The sequence below is a fragment of the Sturnus vulgaris genome, chromosome Z (genome assembly GCF_052056855.1).
Source record: "Sturnus vulgaris isolate bStuVul1 chromosome Z, bStuVul1.hap1, whole genome shotgun sequence".
In the NCBI taxonomy this organism is placed as follows: domain Eukaryota; kingdom Metazoa; phylum Chordata; class Aves; order Passeriformes; family Sturnidae; genus Sturnus; species Sturnus vulgaris.
In genome coordinates, this window is record NC_142283.1 from 12,700,984 (window position 1) to 12,725,277 (window position 24,294).

The 24,294-nt window shown below is 38.0% G+C and overlaps 1 protein-coding gene across 1 annotated transcript in view; it reads right to left on the reverse strand.

The window, feature by feature from the left end:
* CAMK4 (calcium/calmodulin dependent protein kinase IV) overlaps positions 1-24,294 on the reverse strand; it is a 142,759-nt gene that overhangs the window by 46,511 nt on the left and 71,954 nt on the right. The window contains exons 3-5 of the mRNA XM_014877301.2: positions 15,283-15,345; positions 14,669-14,751; positions 2,116-2,188 (exon numbers count right to left, since the gene is read on the reverse strand). Coding sequence (XP_014732787.1) covers positions 2,116-2,188; positions 14,669-14,751; positions 15,283-15,345 — 219 coding nt within the window. The remainder of the gene's footprint in view (positions 1-2,115; positions 2,189-14,668; positions 14,752-15,282; positions 15,346-24,294) is intronic.

Here is a 24,294-nt window from a genome sequence, read left to right on the forward strand (position 1 = left end):
AGATGCATTCATGATGGTTTGCGACATGAAGATTCAGATTAATCTTCTGTGTGCTACTCTGGTTGCTTGATTAATTCTTGGTAAGCCAGTTAGAGCTGGGCTTAAAGGTATTCAGGTTATCACAAAAACCAGACAGACCTAGAAGCTTTATCGATTAGTCTGTTATTTAGTCCATTTGCTTTAACAATTTCAAAAGGAATTGAATAAAAAATGCTTATGTGCTTTTAAAATTCCACTCTACACTTCTCATTAAATTCTTTAAAAGTGTCTCATAAAAACCTTTGCTACATGAAGATATAATACTCCTCATGTTAATGATCCACTGCAAGGACAGGTCCATGACTATAGCAACAGCCCTGAACAGGGGCTTTATAAAATATTTAGTTCAAGAGAGGTCAGCAACAGGAAGGCTGGATGCTGCTTTTTCAAAGAGCAATTTATAAAAATCACATAGGACAAAAAAACCTTTGTGGTGCCAGAAGGGTATTCTCTGGCATTGCCTATTGTACAAATTGTACAAATATTTGGTTTTAAGAATGCTCTATGGATACATTTCCTTTTATTTTGAAAAGATTATTCTGCTGCAGCATCATTTTCCAGTTTCTAACAATAACTCCTGTCCTGCTCACAAGCACCATTCTGTCAAGTTTATAGCCCCAATCTATCAGAGTACTTCAGCAGGGCTGCAAAGATCCCAGCTTGGGAACTGCCACTTCCACAGCTTTTCCAGCTTTGGCTTAGAAGTTCGGTGTGAGCTGTAAGAGTAGAAGTCAATACAGTTCATCCTAGTTAGGGATCTAGTACAAGGAACCATAGAAATCCTAATTATTGTTTACATAAAAATCAATTCTTCAGTTTTCATATGTCACTGTTTCATTGATTTCAGCCAAGCTATTACAACTTATAGAAGCTGAAGATTTTTCTCTTATTTCTGGCTTTAAAATAAAGAGCTTAAACACCTTCTGAAACATGTTTCAACAAAACTTAATCATAATTTTTTTGTAAAAGAATGTTAAATAAATGTAGAGCCACCTTAACTGGGGCACTTCAGCTGAAAGAAAAAATTAGTAATAAAATAACAATCTGAGCCAAGTTTAAAAGTTTATACATTATGATGTGCTGTAAAATACATAATTTAAATTTCTTTGGATGAGAGTTTTATGTTTATGAGACATCATAAACATCAGATCATTCAGAAAGGACCATGAAGTGAGCATGCATGGTCTTGCAGTATGTGCAGTTAGTGTTGTAAATACCAATTCTCACATTTAGTATGAGCAGACTCACCAATAGTACCAATAGGGGTGTTTCACACCGAGGTATTTTGCTATCATCACAGGTAAACATACCCAGATTGGCCTGGTCCTTCTGGTGAACAGAATTACTGCTGTAACCAGTAATCTCCTCATCTCTAGATACCTTCCACAGAGCCCCATCGTCTCCACCAGTCCATTTCTGAGGACAGCTCCTGTGACACTGAATTTCCATGGACAGCCTGCATAGAACTGGCCTCACCACTAACATCCTTCAAATGAGCCCTGCAGGTTGATCTCTCTTTTCCCTTGTCCAACATGTCCCCTCTCTTCTGTACTGGAAGGGAACAGAACTACAATGTCCAGTACACTGGACATTGGATAAATTAATTTCTTAAGTATTTCCCTAGCATCTGATTGCTTGTTCAGAGAACGTCTGGTATGAAATCAGATGGAAGAGCTACAAGTGACTAAGCAGCACAGAAAATGTACTGAAATAATGTATGTAGACACTAGAAGCCTTCCTCAAGAATCTGTACACCTTTCTCTAAGTGATAGAATGCAAAATTGTTGTATAAAAAATGCCAAAGTTTGAAAAGCACAAAACATATAGAGGAAGAAGGTATATTAGAAACTGCACAAGTTTCTGGCAACAATTATTATTCTGCTCTCTCTCAACACTACTGTCATTCTGATTGAAGAACAATTCTTCAAAGTGTCACTGATCACCTTAATAATTAATTCCATGGAATTAATTGCAGGAGGTAACTTGTGCACACTGCCTCTTTCACACACAAGTGTTTATTGAGCCACCGTGGATGAAAGATCAGGTGCTGAGCATGAGATGCCAGATAATACTCACAGAAACTGCCTCCAGGATTTGTCTGACAGCATCTGCAGCATCTCGTTCACTGTAGTACCCCTTTTCCACAATCCTACAGAAAAAAGCAACACAATTTAGCATTAAGGTGAATAAATAGTGAAGGAAGATGCTTCTTTTCAAAACTGAGATAGCAAGCAATCAAATTTAAATATGACCAGGACAGTGCAGTGTCCCCAAGAGACTAGAAAACAGCCCTTTTGCAATTTATTTTACTTTTGATTTCCAGTTAAATGAAAGACAGGTGGTAAAATGTCAATTGGAGAAGATGCTCATAATATATCTACATATTCAGTTCAAAGTTTTTGAAACTTTCTGACAATCAAGGAATCTGAATTTCTGAAAGACAAAACTATTCAACATTTAGGAAATGATTTTTCACTTCTATATTTAACTTAAACGTCTCCTCCCCAGTTAGTTAGCTAGTTAGGTAGATAGTAACTTATAGAACAAAAGCACTGTGCTTTGCACACACAGATCCGAATTATTCAAGAGAAAATGTTGTTGTAAAAGTTTACTGGTTTCAAATTATCCCTCAAGTGTGATGGGCTGAACAACTGTCTTTTTTCCCCCATCAGTAGAAAACTGGAGATGCTATATGCGAAGAACCACTGATTTTTTTACAATTAAAGCTACTTTTTTTTCTTTCAGAAAAGCTACTTTTTCTTACAGTCAGCAGTAGACACAGATTTGCACAATGATTTACAAGCAGTTAATAAAAGAAGGAGCTATCATTTAGATATCCTAATACTCTATTTAAGTAGACACTCAACAGTCATTTCACTAATATTTTTAACTGAGCATAGTATTTGTGAACTGCAATAATTCTCCCTCAGAGAGTAACCTTAAAAGTCAGATTTTTGATCTGAAGTCTTGATATTTTCACTGTATTGATTTTTCAAAGCCCAAGAAAACATAGATGTTCTCTAGAAACAGAACCTGTGGTGCCTACTACACATTTAATAAAACAATGTTTTGCAAGCAGACAAGCCAGTTTTATGAAACGATATCCTAAAATTCCCATGAAGCAGTACAGCAAGGAACTTTTAATATCTGCTGGTGGCAGGAAGGATATCCTTTCTAATCACTGCTCCTGCTTTGGAGGAACTTTCTATCACTTCCTTTTACTGAAATACCAGATTCAAGAGTGCTCATCAATGCAGCTCCGCACAGCTTCACAAAACTGACAGGAAAGGTGTGGCTAACATATGTATGAAAAGCATTACTTTATGCTCATTAGAAGATCAAGTGATTAGAAGTAAGAAACAATGCAGAGATAGCACTCCACCAGAAACAGAGGCAACAAGCATGGCACTATGGAAAGCAGTCTACACACACTGGGATATTCCCAATAAGCTGCAATTACCTTTACACTCATTGCATTCACAGAGAACTGAGTCTGTTCATGTGGCAGCAGTAACAGCAAGTATTCCCTCTCAAGAAGCTCTTCTATTTCTTTTTATTTCATTGCTGCATAATTGCTTGTGATTATTTCTAGAATCTTGTTTGGTTTGGGCTCTTTGGGTATTTTGACAAACTTTTAGCTCTCATGCCATATGCACTGCTTTAACACCTTTGCTTTTTTTGTGCCTCCAGCCATCCCTTCTCCTGTTTTGGTCATCTGTTTACACCATTAGGGAGAGTGTTACTGGAACTTATCACCATAAGGGGAAAACAAAACAAATCTTACTCACTAACACATTATATTAAGCTTTTAGCCTGAAGTATGGGAAAGATGTTTTAAAACCCCAACACAACAAAACACAATAAAATGCTACATTATGCTTGAAGGCTAGATTACTCCTTAGCCATTTCAGGCTGAATTATCCTCTTCTGTTAGATGACATGTGATGCTCTTGTTTAGTTTCTCATTCCCCCAAATACACTGGCTTTGCTTCCTCCTCCTTTTTAATTCAGATGAAGTATTTAGTGTCAGCCAGATGTACCTGTCTGTAGCATCCACCATGACCCATGCACTGAGTCCACCAGGTAGAGAATAACCTTGTGCACTTGACCTCAGAAATGCATGAGGCAGGTTCTAAGGCCTAAACAGTATTTAGAATACTCTGATTTTCCAACACATCTCAGACTAAGATGAGAGAAATATGAAGTAATGAAGTTACAATTCAATTTACATTTCTCCCTTAATCAAAACAATTTATCTTTTTACAGTGTGGTAACTGTTCTATTTTTTTGAAACACATAAATCAGGGAATGCAAAAAAAAACCTAACCAAACCCATAAAGGCTGTCTATGGCTTTGTATTTTCCACCAGTCACCAAAAGCACAGAAAAAAGGAGCTTCCTGTAAATGCCCACCCAATGCTAATTACCTGACCACTGGAAACAAAGGAAAAATCAAAGAGACACTCAAGACTGCCCTCTTGACCTCAAGATGAGTCCACACTGACTTAGACAATATATGCTGCTAAGGATAGCTTGCTGCTCTCATTATTTACATTAAGCACATTGCAGAAGAAACACATAGACCTTGTAGATGAAGCCTTGTAATTTATACTTTAAAATAAATAAATGTAATGAAGCCTGGGCACATATTTCTGGAGAGTGATAAAAAACAACTGTAGAAATATTGTGCAATGCATTGGACCAATCTGCTAATGCTACACATGAATAACATGCACTGGCAAGCCAATTACAGATTATGTCATATAGAGTTAACTTTCCAGTTTTCTAGGAGTCTAGAATTCAGACTTACTGAGAATAGAAAACTTACTCTTAATTAATAATAGTCTAGCAAATAGAAAACCTAATATTCTGTGATGGCAATAAATACGTCCCTTTCTAAAGATGAACATTTATTTCTAAGGCTACTCTGCTTTAGAACTAAAACTGGGGTACTAGGCAGTATTGAAAGATTAGCCTGTAGTTTAGGTAATATAGTAATGCTGGGGAATCATTTGCATATTTATTTTTTGCATCCTCCCTGTGGTAGTTTACATAAGACAAATGGTAGGTGTGCCAGCAAGACTCCTACCTGAAACCAAAGAGTCTTCTTTAAAAGGATTTTTTAAATTCAGTCTGCATATTAACAATGAGTCATTGCCGTTTTTTCTATAATGGGAAGGAAACCTGCAAAATATCTTATTTCACTATGATTGAAGAAAACCCCAACTATTTATACCTAGTTTACAGGATGATCTTTGACAAAACCATGAGTGAAGGAAGATTAAGCCTTTGCTGAGAGGACAGAAAGATAGGAACAGAACCAATAAGGAACTAATTAAATATTCTCTTTGATATGCAAATGAATGAGCCAGGTAGGCGAAGGGAGTGCAGGAGAGCATTTTGTGAGGAAAACTGTGAGTAAGAAAGCAGGGAAACCAGAAAAAAATGCTTGGAAAAACACTTAATTTGGTGCTGCAAGCATCCAGGAAATTTAAGATGTAACTTCAAAATGAAGACATTCTAGACTGAGCAAAAATACAATGCCAATTTGTGTAGGATCCCTTTTCCATGATTATGCATGCACATTTATTGAAATATGCTGATCCAATTGTTTACACTTTTACATGTCAAGACACACATTTAGCAGAATGTCTACTAGATGGACAGCAAGCCAGAACTCTCCCAAAGCACCACCTGACTCAATCTTGTCTTTCCAAGCACATGTCATCATATTTGAGACAAATCTGCCTCCTTCTATACAGAGGGGCAGGGAAATACTTCCCAGAGCCCCTGCTCACTGCCTTCTCCCAGTGCTGGCAGAGATGGAGATGTCCTGTTCCTTGGGAACAGCCGCAGTCCCATGATGCTGAGACACATCCCTGCCCGCCTGCAGGGCCCAGGCACCTCGCAGAAATCTGTGTTATCATTTCTCTCAGCTGCTGCTGCTGCCCAGAGGTGGAAGAGCCTTGCCAGGGTAATGGGGCTGTAGCAGATTTAGCAGTGAGCAAAACCACCCTTAGCATCACACTGCCCAGCAAGCATGTGGAAATGGCATAATGTGTTTCTGGGGACAAATGCTGTCCTACAGTTGATATTTGGCAGCTTCCATCATCAAACTCATGCATGTGTTCAAGTGTTTCATAATTTGCAGTAATCCCTGACAGATTCCAAACAGCCTTTCCAGCATGTCTGTTTCTTGTGAGCACCAGAAATTTCCTTGCAGTATAAATTCTTTAGTTTTGCAGATGGTTTTCGGTGTAGGCTGTATCACAGAATTGCAACTCTTGCTATGTTTTTTATAATATTTCCATGTTGCACATCTTCATCAGAGTCTACATCTGCAGATGCATAAACTCTTACCAGAATTCACTGCATCCCTGCAACCTCCAGTGTAATTTGGGAAGACCATGTAATGGATTTTACTCCTTTTGGGGCATTCTTCTTGGTACTATGCTTTAATTCACTGTATCTGTGTGGAGACATGGAAAGCAGTGGACTATATCCCAGTAATGGAAAGGAGTTAGTGGCCACACCTGCTCTGCAGAAAACTTATTACTGCTAGGGGAAAAAAAGGAAGAATGCAGTCCTGCTAAGCTAAACACATGGGACCTGAAAATCAATGAGGAAAGAGATGGGGAATCCCAACGAATCATTTTAGAATCAATTTTCAGAGGAGTATTAAAATTATATTGATATACAATTTTACACTTGACTAGAACACATTTCTGGGGATTAACGACAAGCACATCAGGCAAATGAAAATAATTAGTCTCCTACACTAACAAACAAGTGAACATTTCATCAGAGAAGGAAAGGACTAGGTTTAGGGTTTGGTTTTTCAGAGTAACAAAACAGCTCTTTCCAAATCCAGCAAGAGAAACAGAGCTTGCACAGCTGCACTGGTAGAAAAAGAAATCAAAACCACCCAGGAACCCGCTTTGAGCAAGGAGAGAACTCATTCCAATGCCAGAGGATGCTAGACTGGACTAGTCACTTACAGCACACACCTCTTTGTGCAAGGTTGACTGCCTTAAATTCCCAGTCAGCATTTGCTGCTGCAGTTACAGCTCTCAGCTAAGAGTGAGGAAGGGTCCTTCCCCTCTTCCACTCTAGACCTCTCCCTGTGGCAATGCCACTTTCAGTGGAGACTGCTGACCCTGAGACCAAAGCCTTTTTCTTTTTTATTTTTCATTGGTATCAGAATCGGTATCAGTACAATGAATATTCCTGTGTTTTTACACTCAATGTACTCACGACTCCTGCTGATCAAGAAAATTTGGAATCTTACCACTTTAACACACTTACTTTTTCCTCCCCCATGCTCTACATGCACTAGTTCTCCTATTCTTAGCTTTTCTTCTCTGCTTGCCTCCCACGTGGGCCACTCTACCCATCCTCCAGTCTTGCCTGAAATGTGAGCAGGTAAAGTCTGTTGCTTTCCTGCCTCAACTCCTATTAGCAAATGCACCTAGTTTTATGCTAATTAATCTAAACAGTTACTCTAAAATTTGCAATATTTAGCAATAATTTATGTTGCTGCTATAAATACTATTTCTCCACAATGTGGAATTGGTAGCATTTGAGTATTAAATGAATTTAGAAACATATCATGTGGCTTGCAAAAGTCCTGCTAAATCAACTTCGCTATCTAAGACAGTAAAAATTACTATACTTTATCAGTTCCCAAGATTGTTTTGCTTTCTGTCTGTATTTGCTTTGCAGAAAATCCTTTATAAATATTGTGACATTAAAAAGAGCCAACACTCAAGGGTCATTCTTCCTCTAGCTGGCTTATTCCCAAAAACCTTGCAATACATCTTAGCTGTGGACTGTTTCATGCTACTTCATGTACAGTCTCAGGCAAATCACTGCCCAGGATACATACAAGTTCTGTTCCAATGCCAGTATGTGCCAGCAATTTTAAAAATTGTTTGATTCTATGTAATAAACGTTAATTTATCTAAAGTGCTTTGGTTGTCATGGAGATTTTTTCTGAAACAACTCATTTAATTCTTATGCAAACCCTTGTATTCAATTAAAATGAAATTAGAAGATTTCTACATGCTAAAGTGAGACTAAAAACTAGCAGAAACAGGAAATGAAAATGACATTGCTCTCTTCAATAGCAAAATGCTTTCCACAAGGGACACTTTCTCAATTACTGATTCACAGATCTATTGTCTCTGGTCTGTATTGAGGTGATTGCAATTCCTGGTTGGTCTCATGCAGTTTTTAGTTAAGAAAAAGGTTTTCCACATAAATACATATGCATTTTCCATACTACAGAATTGAAGAGTAATAAATATTTTTTAAAAGCTCTGATTCAGAATCTCCCTTATTCTACAACCATTTTCATATTACAGAGCAGACTAACTTACTGTCTCTAATAACTCAAACTCCCTGTCTGTGATCTGAAAAAAAGGATAACGGGAAATACTGGCCTGGGTTTGGATCTGACTTCCTGTGAAACAAACAAGAAGTTTTTCTTCAATACTCTGTTTAGAAATGAAATTCAGCACTGCAGTCATTCAGGAAAACTGTTTTCCCTCCATTGTTATTAAGCAAGATGCACTCTCTGATAAATGTGGCATGCAGGAGAATTTAGAGAAAGAGTATGTATTTCTTATAGCTCATACTAGAATTTTTTCTCCCTCTTTAACTTTATACTTCCAACTTTGCATTACTATAGCACCCACAGAATTAGACAAGTTCACCGTTCAGGAGCTGATCTCAGAAGATATTTTAAAAAGTAAGTCTGCTTCTAGAGGTTGTGAAGCCACAGTGCTCGTGATCTGGCTGCAAGCTTCCTTCTCAAAAGTTTCTTTGTAACTGGCTCTATGTGAGGCAATGCAACAAACGGAATTACTGAAGCATATCTCAACTCCTGCCTTCTGAGAGGGGGAAAAGAGAAGAATCCCTGAAAGCTTGCAAAGAGACAGTGGCCTGGGGATGGGAAAAGAGCAGCACCAAAGGCACAGATGAAGCTGCCCTGACAACAGCTGTTGGGACTTTAATTGCATTTCTCTGGGCAGCTAAGGGCCCCATGATATGGATAAGATGTGGGAATGTGGAGGAAGTTCGACAGACAGTAACTGACATGTAGAAAACATAATGGGGGATAAAAAATTGCAGGGGCAAAGAAAATAGAGTCTTTCACAATCCTCTGCTTCATAAGTTCGCTATAAAGTTTGCCTTAAAGAATAAAGTAATCCCCTTCTGTCTACGTGCTGGGGAAAAAGCAAACAAATACTGTCTGAATTTACAGAAAAAAAGCTTTTCCTATTATTGACATTGAATATAACTAACAGGCCGGACAGTCACTGTAATAGCTTGCACATAAGACTAAAAGGTATTTAAGAAACAAAAACTAAAATCATGGATGCCCAAGGATGGTGGAAAGATCCTACCTGAGTTCGGGTGACCCACCTGCCCACTCCTCCCCTCCACCAGTGCAGTTCTAGCTGCCATGACATTTTAAACACCTTGCCCTGGAGCTCACTCTGGCACATCACCTACTTCCTAGCAAGAGTGAACAACTGACCATCAAACGCTGGAACCAGGCACAGCTTGCATAACTCAGATTGTGCTTATATTCCTCTATGTCACAATTCCCAAGTGCATTCACATTATCATTATTCAGTTTAGGATTATTTCAGGTTCACCTCTTCCAGACCTTCTTTTGTGGCCTTACAGAGCACTGGTCTGTTATGCATTCCTTACAACCCGACTAAAGGCTAACATTGAACTGAGAAGCACATTACTGAAAACATATTTGCTTTTCGGGCTTTCATTAAAATATCTCCTTAATTATCATCCAGGAAAAGCATTTCAGTGCTTTGAATATTTAGGAAAACTGTACTTCTTCCTAAAATGTTCTGACTTCACTTTACAATCTTGTCATAACGTACATAGCAAATAAGCAATTAAATCCAAAATGTACAAAGCACACATGTCCTAAGTGACTTTATAATTTCAGGAGAGGTGTTGAATCAATGCACAGAAGACACATCATTAGCACTCGGGTCAGTCAGGGACTTTCTGTATGTACATATATATGCAGGGTACAGTCATATAGGCTGTACTTTTTTACCTCAACAGCTGTCAAAACATCTCTGCATTTCAATAAAACAAGCAGTTAAAATTTGTTAATAATTAAGGAATTCAATTAGTCAATCAACTTTCTAATTAATTTAACAGGTTAATTTAACTCTCCTAGTTTTTCTGCCATGCAGATTCTATATGTCTATATTACAATGCTGAGGCTGTGGTGGAAAATTGAAAATACATCTGTCAGAGGAGCTATAATCACAATATAAATATTAGATATTAAAAATATCTAATAAACTAAAGAGTTCACAGGCACTGATGTGTACAGCTTACAAAAGGCTTTCCCAGTTTCCAGGGTGACAGAAAATTAGGCACTGACCACAAAAAAAAAAATTGTAAAGGCATTTTTACAACTCTGTATGAGAATGAAATACCAAATTACATTGGAAAGTACTACAAATGAGCATTAATGCACATGTCTGAAATTACTCAGTTTTATCATTACTGAAGCTAAATTCAAGATAAATCAAATGAGCAACTAAGATATCATAGAGCACTTTTATCAGAGCTCTGTCTTGACTTCCAACTGCAGAGAATTGGCATAGTTGGAGTAGTCAATTCACCAACCACTTTTTATTTTTGTCATGCCAGAATGAGGGATCTGTAACATGGTCCTATGAAGCAGGGAGTCCAAAGCATTTCTCAGACCCATGTTCAGAAGACAGACAGACTGCCAAAACATAATGAGACCAGGGCACTGAAGCAAACAGAAGGTACTATTCTGACAGTAGCTCATAAAAGACTCCCATTTAGGTGACTGATTAATTCCTTGACGATTTTTGATGTCCATTAACAATTTTAATTTCCAAAAGAACAAATCAGAAGATGTTCCTAAAGCCTTGGAAAGCTTCACTATATTTTTCCCATAAGAAGCAATCATTCCTATACCTCTTAAAAATGCAAGTTTTTTAGAACAATTAATATTTTTGTTAATGTATATACACTATATAAAAGAAGAAAATATGAGTTTGAACCGAGAGTTAGAGGAAATTATATGAAACTTGAACTGGAAGTGAGTCCAGAGACTGTCAAATGTAAGGACAATTTCTACACATTATTTGGTGCACTTAATAATAAGATGAATGAAGAAACAGAAGAGCCTGTGGTCAAGATGCCAAAGTAAAAACAAGAAGTATGGACTGACATTTTTATCTGAAGTGGAAAAAACAAAAACTATTTTTAGCAATCTGCTGGTATTCTGACTAAAAAGTTAAAGTAGAGTTGAATTTTTTTGCTGAAATTCATATTTGAAAAAGAGACTGGTGATTCAGCTGAAAGACAACAGATATGAATAAAATTTGAACAGAAAAAAATAACTTCAACAAAAGGTAGCCCATAAAAGACAAGATAACAGATTGTGCTTTTGGGCCCACCATTGCTGGAACACTTACAGCCATATCAGAAGATCATCCCTTGGGGCTCTGTAGAAAGACTGCTAGTTTAAATGCACATCAACCATGCCTGTCTGTTTTAAACATGCAGGAATGAAAGAGGAGGGCTAAACAAATGTCAGAAGCATGTCCCAGCACTAGGCTGGACATGCAGTACCTGTAAAGAACTTTAATCAGTTAATTTAGACTTGCTGCATTTTTCTCTCTGTCCTGGTAAATTCTTCCACAAGCTCTTTGTTACTCCTCACTTGCTGGGTTGGCAAAAATTATGTACATTGGCATCATCATGTACTCAAAACTTCTCTAGTTTTGAGTAGTTCTATTTATTGTATTTGGGGTGGTATGTAGGGTATGACCTAAAAGGTGATTTATGAAGTCAGAGAAACAGTTTTCTTTTTTAAAATACAGCCAAAATCAGTCTGATTTGAGCTGTATTAACTAAGGTGTCAAACTGATACATTCATTTGAATTTATCTCCCTTTAGGTAGCACAATTGAAAAATTGTTATAATGAGAGCTCATTTTAGCAATAATGTGGATGATTTGACAGTAATGTTAAATATGGTGAAGGAAGTGAATAATTTCATTACCCAGAATCTTTAGTTAAAACGGCACAAAACCAGCAGCATATTAACAATGCTAATAGGATTCTAGAAAACCAACTGGATCTTGAGTATTTATAAAATGATCTTCATGATAAGAAGGATGTTTACATGGAAGAACTTATTCTTCTGCAGCTCAAATACTATTCAGAATAAGAATGGACAGCTGGGATGGGAGAAAACTGGAGCAATAAAAGAGTTGATATAAAGAGAAGGAGCATATTACAAGATTTAGCAGTAACAGCAATGAAGTTGTTTGCAGCCAGGAGAGCAAGACTGCTTGTGTAACAGGCCCAGTTGTGTCATTTGCTGATAGCTGATTGGAAAGAAGGAAAAGAGTAACTCCTCCAGACTACAAAAGTTGCTTTGCTGTCTGTGTGTGGGCGATGGTTTATAAATAAGGCACATAAGGAATTCCAAACCCTGGAGATGGTCCCAGGGAACACTGGGGTCCTGCTTGCCCACACAGGGTCTCACCTTGAGGACAGCCACAGAGTAGCTCTCAAGACCTGGTCACAGGTCTCCCTCCACATCTGACACAGCTCCTCTGCTCAGGAGGAGATATTCCAGGGTCATTTTCTTTCTCCTGTGACAGGAATCATACAAGCACAGAAAAAAGCATGCACAAGGTCTCTCTGTCAGTCAGGACATTTCCTTCATGCATGGTAAAAAGATGTAAGGACTGAAAAGTTTAAGCATGAGAGAGGAATATGGCCAAAGGCAGAAAGCTAAATTTATCCTCCTTAAAACTCAGAGGGCAGCCATTGTACAGCACAATGTGAGTGTTAATCCTTCAGCCCAGCTTAGAATGGGGAGACAGCTAATATTTAATTGGAGTTGCTAGTGCAAAACATCTTGGCTGCATATTTCTGTTTAATTATTTTTAGTTTAAGGTTGAAGAGTGAAGTAATATTCCTATTCCTAGCTTAAGAGCTGAAAATAATTTAATATGGTTGCCTGTTTCATTGCTTGTTGGGTCTTTTTCCAAATCATAGAGGTCTGTATTGACAAAGTTTCCAGTTCTGTTGTACATGGAGCAAAGGCGGATGCAAAGTTCAGATCTCCACAGAATTGATGCTCATCTATAGCATCACAAAGAGGCCCTACAATTCTACTGAGTGACTTCATTTCTAGTTAGAATGCCAGGCAGCTGGTCCTAGCTATACAAACTATTGGATCAAGCATCCAATCTTTTGAAAAGATCAATCTGACAGTTAAATCCCATAGTCACTACTGAGTATAGATTATGGAATGTTGGAACTGAATATTAAATCCTGGTTTCATCAAATAATGCAATTCCCCATCCTGGATCCCATGAAGTCTTTCTTCTTCAGTTCTTCTACCACACAGATGGTTGCTGTTCAGGAACCAATAGTTTCACTGGATTATTTGTGTTTTGCCTTTGCAAAATCTCATCAAAGACTCCTGTAGAGTATTCAGCCCTCCTGAAAATGACTGAACCTGAAACCCATGTGGATATATACAGGGCTATATGAAAGGTATGGCACTTTGATCAGGGCCCTCGCCAGCTCAGGACTGGGCCCTCACTGGTTCTTTAATATGCAGCAGTCTCTCCTCATCCTTTGTCTGAGTATTGAGAGAATAATCACTTTTCTTCTGTCAAATTTATGATGTCACAGGAGCAGTTGTTTTTGTTGTTGTTGCTCAGAAATAGTTCTTGTCAAGGTCAAAGGTATAACCATGGCATAAAAAAACCGTATGCTTTTGTTTTTTCAAGTGGAAGATACTTTCAGTCTGAATATTTGATGTGTATTTTTGTAATATTCCTCTATGATTCTATACTTTAATTACAAAGCAAGGAAAATCAAACAACCTGCCCTTACATGAGCTAGGAATCACTGATGCCAGTAAGTTAATTAATTTACTCAAGCCAGTATCAAAGATTTTTCTTATCATCTCTTGCTCTAAAAAACCCAAACCCCTACCAATAAAAATATAATCCCAACACTGTTACAGAATCATCTCACTTTATGCATATGCACTTGCTCCAGAAGCAAAACCTTCAGAACACAACAGCTATCCTGAAGAACCTTTGTTGCAAAACCAGATGATCATAAACACAGTGAATCCCAAAGAGAATTTCTTTCTTGTTAGTCTACTTACGAAATTTTTATTTGACATAACACTATCCTCCTGACAGGCTGATTGCCACCTAATGTTTTATGGTGACCTGTCAATGAGATTTTGCCAGTTTTTCCCATCTTTTGTCTGCTCTAACACAATTGATGCTATGTGCCTGCTGAGCACCTTTCTTCTACATTTACTGGCCAATTCCTCCATTTCCAACTTGTTTTTTTTTCCCAAAAGTTTCGTGATAATTACATTTCCAAAAGCACTTTAAAGTTATTTGCTGCAGACATTTATTCATGTGAATAAATCATATGCTAGTGAAATAATTCCACTAATTACTAGCAGGGTTTACATGCAGACAAGAAATTGGAACTTGAACATCCTTGGGGAAGGAAGGTACTGGGAGAGGGGTGTAACCTGGGAGAGGTGAGGTAACTTACCTGTCAAATAGTTCTCCACCAGTGACTAGTTCCAGAACAAGACTGATTTCTGTGGGGGTCTCAAATATCTCCTTCAGTTTTATCTGGTAAAAGACAACAGAAAGTATTTCCTTTGCTTATTTATCTTCTTGCTGAGCATATCTGAAGGTCAAGAGTAGAAAATAGACCACAGCTGGGAGAGTTACCTTTCTATCTCACAATTTTTTTGCTAGTTTTTTTTCTTTTTTTTTCTTTTTTTTGTAGTTTTTTTAGTTATTCTCGTACCCCAGTAGCCTCTGTGAAATACAGGAATTTAAGAGGCTGTCTGCCAATCTCTCAGAGAAACCAAAAAGTAAGATCTTTCCTACCCTCCTAGGACTGAAAACACCAACTTCAACTTTCATTTGCAGAACTTATTTCACATAGCTTTTCACTCAACTCTGGAAGAACATCAATGTTTTATTTTAAAATTTCAACAGATGTTAATTGAAAAGCTGCTGGCATGCCTGCAAAGAAAACCCAGACCTTTAATCCAGATCTGTACAGGTGAACCACAACAGTCTTCTCTCACAAACAGAAAGAGTTTTAAAAAACAAGGAAACAAATATGGAACGAAAGAACATGGCTAAACTTACAATGTTGGGATGTGAAAGGCGAAGAAGCACTCCAATTTCAGTGCGGACAATTTTCTTGTCTACCTGGTTAAAAGTGGGGAGGGAAAAAGGGAAAAAATTATTTTCATGTTCAGCATAGAAACTTCTGGATGAAAAACAGGATGCTACATATGAATAGCACTTCTAGATCTCCCAGAAGAGTGAAGTAATGTGAGACACACAAGTCAAAATCACTGCAAAGAGAAATTTTCTGCTAACACAAGATGAATACTAGAACAGAGAAATGTCCACATCCGGCAAAATGATTACAAATACACATGTGGGTCACACAAGAAGTACAATACAGAAAGGTATCTGAAAAAGGTGGGAAAATTCCTATTTTTGCTCAGGTTCTGACCTTGTCTATTGCTACTTATGTTTGTTGAGTTTATGCTAGGATAGCTTTCTTTTGACACGCTGTCCATCAGCTGTGCTGGAAAAGGTTTCTACATGTAGGATGTGCTCATCAAAGTAGTGTAACTTACTGGTTAGAACAAAAAATGATACAAAGGTCAGATACCTCCAGCTGCAGAGTATAAGGTTTAACCTCAATTTGCTTCAATTATCTCTGACAGAATGATCTATTAATTCCAATTATTGGTTAAACCTCTGAGAAGGATAGTCTGAGAAGACTACCCATTCCCTTTTCAAACTGGAGTCTTCAACAATCCAGGCACAGCTTATGTTCTTGGGGGACATCAGTAATTTCCCACAAGAAATGCAGAGCTAGGGAGTATTTCATTCAGGAAAGATAACTGCAGCTCTCCTGGAGCTAGAATGCTTAAGCAAGCAAGAATGGAAAATGTTTGTAAGCAAATTATGAATGCCTTTATGTTTCTAAGGCAATTAATACATTTATGAGGAAACTATCTAGTTTGCAAATATCCTCCCAAACCCTAGAGAAGTCCTGCACTGATGACTCAGGGGGTTCTGAAATGAATGAGAGTCAGCAAGTCACAGTGTGGTTCAAAATTGATGACATACATGACGTCAAGTAGAACATTCTGAGAGGAACTTGCACTGCTCTTTTTTAGTGTAGGTTTTTTATCAAAGGCAAGTTTTGGTTTTGGTTTTTTACATCAGATGGGAAATGAATGGCAGTCATAATACATAAACCTTTAAAGGGGACATAAAATTACCTTCAAATTCTTAGAAGACACATGGGGGTTTTTTAATTATCTGTAAGAAGAGAGCTACTTCTCTGTCATTTATTTTTTCCAGCATCAACAAAATCCAGGTATCCATTACATTCAGAACTCCTGGATAGGCAGAATTTGATTCTTCCCTTGTGTGAATTAGGGATGATTCCAGCTTAGTAATGCCACAGTGCATTACTGTGACACTGGTGTAAATGAATAGAGAACTAGAGCCCTCAGGGCTTTCTTAAAACTTACTGACATTCAATCTCTTCTAGTGGCTCTGCCAGGAAGGAAAATTATTCAAGAAAAACCAACTTTGGACAAATGCAGTGCATGTAAGAATAAGCAGAAATCAAACATTGAAGACGAATTAAATATTCTATTACCTGAACATCTAACTGAAGGTAAATAATACGGCCAATAACAAAATCTTCATGGAGCAAAACACTTGCTCTGGGATCAAACCCCGGACCCTTAAAGTTGTGACCAATGTATGCTTTATAAATGTTTTTGCTTTCTACTCCAAATGCAACTAACAAATGCTTTTTCTTTCTACAAAAACACCGAGCAGCAGGTTTGAGGACAGGCTCCCGCGAACTTTTCCTAAAATGCTGCTATCACCAGCCTGTGGTCTTGCTCAGTTTTAACATCTCTTTCACATTACTTTGGGTTACTTTAGTGAGTGCAAACATGCAGAAAAGGCCCCCAAAAGTCAGTGTTGGGCAGCAAAGGGCTTCTGATGACAAAATAACACATGGTGAGATTGTTTTCACACACTTTGCTCCTTAGTCAGGATCAGAAAAATTAATGTACAATTGTGTATGGACAGTGATATCCCCAGGAGAGCAGCTCAGACTGAAAAATTTACCTTATCCAAAAGCACTGATATAGACTGAACAACCCACTGTTTTTTCCTTCAGTTTTGAAAATGATTGGGCACCAAGCACACCTGGAAGCAAGCACGGAAAAGACTACCCAAAATCTAAAGATGACTTCTCTCAGCACAGCGTATGCCACAAGTGAGAAACTACAGAGGCCTCCTCTTGCCTTGCAGATACCAACTAATGGAGTGAAGACATGGACTAAGACTCAATTTTATGTTCTTGGTTTCACAGATATTTACTCTCAAACTGTAGGTCAATTCCTTTGTGATCAAGTTTGTGACCTGACACACAATACTAGACTTTCACAATTTCTCAGATGATGGTATGAAGGAAAAGGTATTTCAAAATTCAAGATGATAAGATGCAATATGCAAATATGCCACAGAGAAACACTTGGGACTGTTACATATTTATGTATAATGGCTATTGGGATAAATTTTACTACAGAAATGGGCATATATAGGTGATATGAATTGTTCCAGACTACAAACAGGGACATATTTAGTCAAGACATTTCATTACAGACAGCCTATTTTATCACTTTAATTTTCTTACCTTCTCCTACGCTAAGTACAGATAGAGTTATGTCAACACTAACCTTGTTTAAGCTCCTAACAAAAAAAGGGTACCTATTTATATCAGGGCCAAAACTGGCTTATTTTTAGTTTGGGCAGGAGTATCAGCAATTCAACTGCTTATATTGAACTTTCCTACCATCATCCTATGCTAACAGAAATTATTTGCTAGGATGAGAGTCAGGCACCTCATTCTAGAGTGTATTGCAGAGTGTATGTTGCTATAGTAACAATTTTTAAAACTCGGATAATTTAATCAAGATATGTCATTATCACAAATGTTTGGGCAAATTAAGTATGTTGGGCTAGATCAAATACAATGGTATTTGATTTGTGTGTATGTAATAACCGATCAAAATGAAGTTGCAAAACTCCTTATTTTGTTTCCTCTTTGGATGCAATTTAAATAGGCAGTACAGTGCTTGAAAACTCTCTGAGCTTTCCTTAAATTAGCATTACTCACAGGAGCATCAGTGAGATATGTGTGAGTATATTACAGTGAAGAATGGTCTGTTTGTGAAGTGAAAAAAATAATCCAACTTTCAGAGATTTCACAGTTCCTCTACTTTAGCAATTATTCTTCCATCCTTTATTCTTTGCTTTTAATCTATGCTAACTGGACTAGAGTATGCTTTTGGTCTAATATTTCATGAGTACAATTTGATTTCTACTTAAATGATTACCTTACTTTATGTGAAAAACATTACCTCTGTGCCAGGTCGTGTAAATGCCTGGTCAGGTGATTTTAAGACTGGTGCAATTTTACTGAGCTGTATTACATGTATTTGCAAACTTTAAATTGCAAGTAATCAAGAGGCATTTGCTGTGATAGGCCTGCAGAGCAACAACCTGCTGTGGAACACCCAAGTCAATTAGAGAAGTAATTTTATAGGTAAACCCAAGTTACTTATCATCCTTTCATTGCTGACTCTGCTTGAAGATTTCACTGTCATAGGCCAAAAAAACCCAAAGAAGGTTGTTAGGTGGCCTGTGATTATTAAAACCCATATTTTTCCACAGATTACCTGTGGAGACACGTGGAATGATGAAAGGCAGAAAATCTGCAAGAAGTGCTTGTAGGTGCAGCCGCTGCCTAATGCTGTGGCTTCCAGTGCTCCTCAGTAAACTCCAGCAAGCAAACCAGGAGCTGTGACTGTACCACAGAGAAGCATCTGCATGCTGGCTTTAATCTAGGTAAATAAAGTACCTGCAGCAGCAAGGATCTAAAAGCTTGAACCTGGGCGCAAGAGGCAATCTAGGAATGCTGCTCCCTCAATTTATAATAAAGTATTTACATTAAAAGGGTGATCATTCCTGGATTATTCATAGTATTTTTCTCTCTTGCTATTTCACTTCAGTAGAATTAGGTATTTATCTCTTTTATAGACATGTGTCTGCAATTTCCCTGTCTTTGAAATTTCATACTGGTCATACATAAAAGGAGCACTAGATTTATATTCAGTGTATTTCTTATTTTTGAATTTCAGATAAGAGAAAGGAATGGAAAATTCCTTAATGAAAGCTGAGATTCTTCCATGTTTCCATGCCCCCCGATGGTGAGGTGGAGTAATGCTAAAAAAACACTATAAAAGCTGTAAAAGTGTTGTTTCTGTGTGAATTAAATGAAACAAGATAAAAAAAGAACCACTACTTTACACAGATTAATCCAGCTGCTTCTTGGCAATATAATACCACCCTAAAAACAGGTGACCAACAGATGTTCTCTGTACCCTCAAACTTAGGTAGAGAGGAAAAGGTAGAGCACATTCCTCATCCTGGAAGTTCAGTCTCTGCTGTTGTCCTTCCCCTGGGCACTGTGGAGGCAAAGGGGCACATTTGCCCAGGTTGACCACTGTGCAGGTTGGGTGATAACTATAAACAGGCAATGGGCGTGAAGAAACCAATGCAACACATCTCCTGAGGAGCTTCACAGCATTGCCCACCTCGGGGAGCCTGTTCACACCAGCTCTGCACAGCTCCTTAATTAATATCCCACTTCTTGACTCACATGACCACCACTAATGAGCAATGCATTCCTTATTGCCAGCAGGTCAGGCTCTGACTATGTGCTTCTCTGCACTTACAGGGATTGCAGTACAAGGCTTTATTAGCTTGACACTACACTATTAAAAGAGACAAAGTTTTATTTGCTCATACAGTAACTGTTCTGAAGCCCAAAACTTTCTTTATTTTATGGCATCAGTTGCGAATTACCATTTATAATTTTGCCATTATTTTGGCTTCTCACAGTTAAGCTGAAATATTAAAACCTGTACAGACATAGACTACATACAAGCAGATCTGTCAGTTCCTTGACAGTCAAAAAGATCTATTCCCAACTGTCACAACTAAACACAGGAGTGATGGGTTATCCAGGCTCTCTTGAGAGGTTTGAAGAAAAAAGAAATAGGCTTGAATTTAAAGACTGGATTTAAAAAAATCTTCACAAGAAGAAGATTCAAAGGAGATATTTTCTATGCAGTTTAAGGTCTTGCTTTTCAGTTGCAGAATGTCCTAAATTACAGGAATTCCAGTTTCTGCTCAGTTTATATACAGAATGTCTTCTCACAATGTCTTTCAGTCAAGATTTGGAGGATAAAACACTGAAAGAAGATTTCTGAATGTGCTTTTATATCTTGATAAAGATGGATAGTATTGAAATCATCTGATCTTATCTATGTATCAACGTAAGATACAGATGCCAGTCTTCAGCATAAGTGATAAAGAATCATGGAGGTTACAAAAAAAGTGGTATGACAGAAAAATCCCAGGACAAATGAAAATAGAGACTTATATGAGACTCAGCCCACTTCTCTGAATTCCTCTGATGTAATTCAGTAATCAGCATAGCAGTGGACATTAGGTAAAAGCAGAATTTTAAAAAGCTGACCTTTCTGAATGAAAGGACACCTCATTGCTCCAACTAGGACATTTATTTAACAAATGCTTCAGATGATTTGATTCATCGAATGACCTTTTTTGAATGAAAATAACAATTTCTCAAATAAAGAATTCCTCCTATGTTTTAGTGGCTGTTCTGGGTGGGACATTGCTTGACCTCAGCAAGGTCTGCAGCTTTCTCTTTGAACCCCTAATGGACTAATATTATCTAAAAAAAAAAATCCTGTTTGAAATAAACTTTTTATATTTTAAGCTGGCCAGACTATTCTGGCTCTATCTGCACTCAAGCAGATAAACACATGGGCTTCCTGAAGAGCACAATAAACAACTCAATAAAGCACAACAGCAACTGCACAGCCCTGTAGTATCTTCCTTAAATTCAGCCTGGAGTTTTCATTGTGCAGGTCTGCTGGTTTGGCTGGGATAGAGTTTATTTTCTTCACAGTGGCTAGCTTAGGGTTGGGCTTCAATTGGTGCTAGAAATAGTGTGGATAATTCAGGGGTGTTTTTATTATTATTGCTGAGCAGAGCTCGCACTGAGCCAAGGCCTTTTCTACTTCTCATTCCAACATACCAGGGAGTGGGCTGGGGTTGCACAAGGAATTGGGAGGGGACAGAGCTAGGACAGGTGACCCCAGAAGACCAAAGGGATACTCTAGATCCTGTGGCATCATGCACTGTACATAAATCTGGGGGACAAGAAGGAAAGGGGAATTCAGAGTCTTCCCAAGTCGCTGTTCTGCATTATGGAGCCTTGTTTTCGTGGAGGTGGCCATCAAACAATACAGTGAATGAATTCCTTACTTTGCTTTGCTTATGTGCAAGCTTTTGCTTTACCTATTAAACTGCATCTCAATCCATGAGTGCTCTTACTTTTACTCTTCTGATTTTCTCCCCATCCTGCTGGGGATGAGAGAGTGAGCAGCTCCATGGGGCTTAGTAGCCAGCTGAGGCTAAACAACAACAGCAGGTTACTGAGGATTTTTACTTTTGCCCTACATAAGTAATTTTGTATTATTAATGAAAAAGGAAAAAAAAAATACTATCCTTTACTAGAGAAATTATTTTCTGCACACACATCCATGCTTCAAATTTGCAACTGCAGTCCTTCAAGTGATGCATATTCCTCAGACTGAGTACATCTGTATGGGAATACTGCCAGTTACACCAATGTCCCTGCATTTGCCCTGTCAGGTGATTAAAAGTCCCGTAGCTGTTGGCTGCAAATACCTGGGTTTGTGGAAGCTGAAAGAGACTGATCCCTCTGCATGGGATAGGACTTTTGATTTGTTAAGAGTAAATTGATCCATCAAAGAAGCAACCCTACTGTTTCTGAAAAAAGCACAGTACATTTGCAGGGAAACCATCAGATTGATACAGAAAATTCGTGTGACTGTATAAACTTCAGCACAGAAATCACACCCTGACATATCACATTAATAGGCCCTGCAAGTTAAAATGTATCTCAGAATACACGGTTTCAGTAGTAAAGGTGACCAGATATAGGCTACATTCCCAAAGGACACACAATCCACTGTGAATAGGTCTGTTACTCACCCACGTCAACTTGGTGGCATTGCCACAGGGTGAATGGATGGGTTCAGAGCCACTTACAACTTGCACAACACTGGTCATTTGTGACAACATATTTTATGTGAGAGTACAAAACACATGTTCGTTAGAATAAGCCTCATTATAGGCTATGGTCTAACTATATGACTAATTTGGTTGTTTTTTCTTTCCCTGTCTCATTATCTGCAAATATGTTAGATAATTGTTGAGCAGTTTATGCAAACAAATTTAAGCCTATTAGGTATTAATGAATTGCTCACTTCAGCTATTCACTATTTATAGTGTGTTACTGCCATTGTTACTGTTCCCAAAGCTGGGTGGAGGAGGACACTTTTAAGATGCAAGAACAATGTGTAAATCAAAGGTAAGCGCTTCTTTTGTTTTTATCAAAATAGAAGCATTTATGGTTCTATTTATAAATTTGTACTTGTCATCTTCTTGTACACTCTTGCTCTTCACCTATAACTGTTAAAAATAATAAAAAAAAAATCTGTCTTCCCAGTGAAAATGTATTAATCCAGTTTGTATCCTGGGTGATGCATCCAGTATTAAACATCTTGGATTCACATTCACACATCCCTCTGAATAAACAAATTGCCACATAAAAAATTAGAAATTGAGAGCTACTAGGTGATAGGACGCTTCCTGTCACAATGTACAATATTTTGTCTGAAACTCACTCAGGAGCCTTCAGCTACATTGTAAAGATCTGGAATACATTATATCTGCTTATATCATCAGCCAAGTGCCATGCTTGCTGCAAGTTAAGGAATTTCACCTGGGTAATAAGCTTTTCCTTTTCTCAATTCAACTTGTATGAGTTCACCGTTACCCAATGAGGGCTTGGTGCATCAAGGCTATTAGTGTTATAATCTCAATCACAGATATAAAATAATTCCATGTGATCAATGAAGCAGTTTTGTCTGGGCTGGAGTTAATTTTCTTCACAGTAACCTGTATGGGGCTACATGCTGCACTGCTCCATTTACAAGTAGTTACACAGACGACAGGTAGGGAAGGCTTAGTTGTGCAGCTGATGCTCAAATGAGGTTGTTTGATTCGAAATATTTCAGGTGGGATAAAAGCATGACAATGTCAGGTGCAATTTAAGTCATGGCCATTTCCTCTTCAGAACCATTCTGAGTCTCTCAGCTGTGGCTCTCTCTGCTAGGAGACTTGCAATGTCTGGATTCCAGTCCATTCTTCTGGTAGGTCAGTCCCAAACACTGATAACAAGGAGTCCTGAAGCAATTTTTGTGTTGCTTGATCCAGAACCTGTAATCCTACACTTACAGGACTCATACACCTGGACCCCAAAACTGCTTCAGATTTACAGGTTACATACCTTCTAATCTGAATAACTAACAAAACCAGTGGAGGCTCAAAGGAAAACAGGGAGGAATCCCTTGCAGAAGATTTTCAGGGGCTGAAAATGAGAAGTAATTTATATAATTGGAAGATGATATAGAGAAGCATGTAGAAATAGTGAGATGGTTAAGAAAGTTAGGCAGACGTGAAAACAAGCCTCTGTAACTAATCTAGAGAGTTTGCTTCTTAGATTAGAAACTGTGAGCTGAGATTTTCTTGTTAGCAGTACTTGTCAACAAATAGTACTGTAATTTACAGGACTGCTTTTGTTCCTACATCTCTCTAATCCCAGCGGAGGATGTCTCAGCTATATTAATGGCAGCATGTTAACTTGCCTCCTCTGCCAGGAACTATAAGTTGTGCTGGGAAAAAAAAGAACAAGTGACTGAGAAGGCTGAGAGCAGAAGGAATATGCAGTGACTTCCCTCCCCAACAGGTCACCCATGAATTCAGAGCACAAAGAGCCACAGGATGCTTTCATATTCGATCCTGTGTTCCCCGATGCTTCATACAATTTACGAATAAATGGAGGAGGTGCTGAAATTTTAAGATATG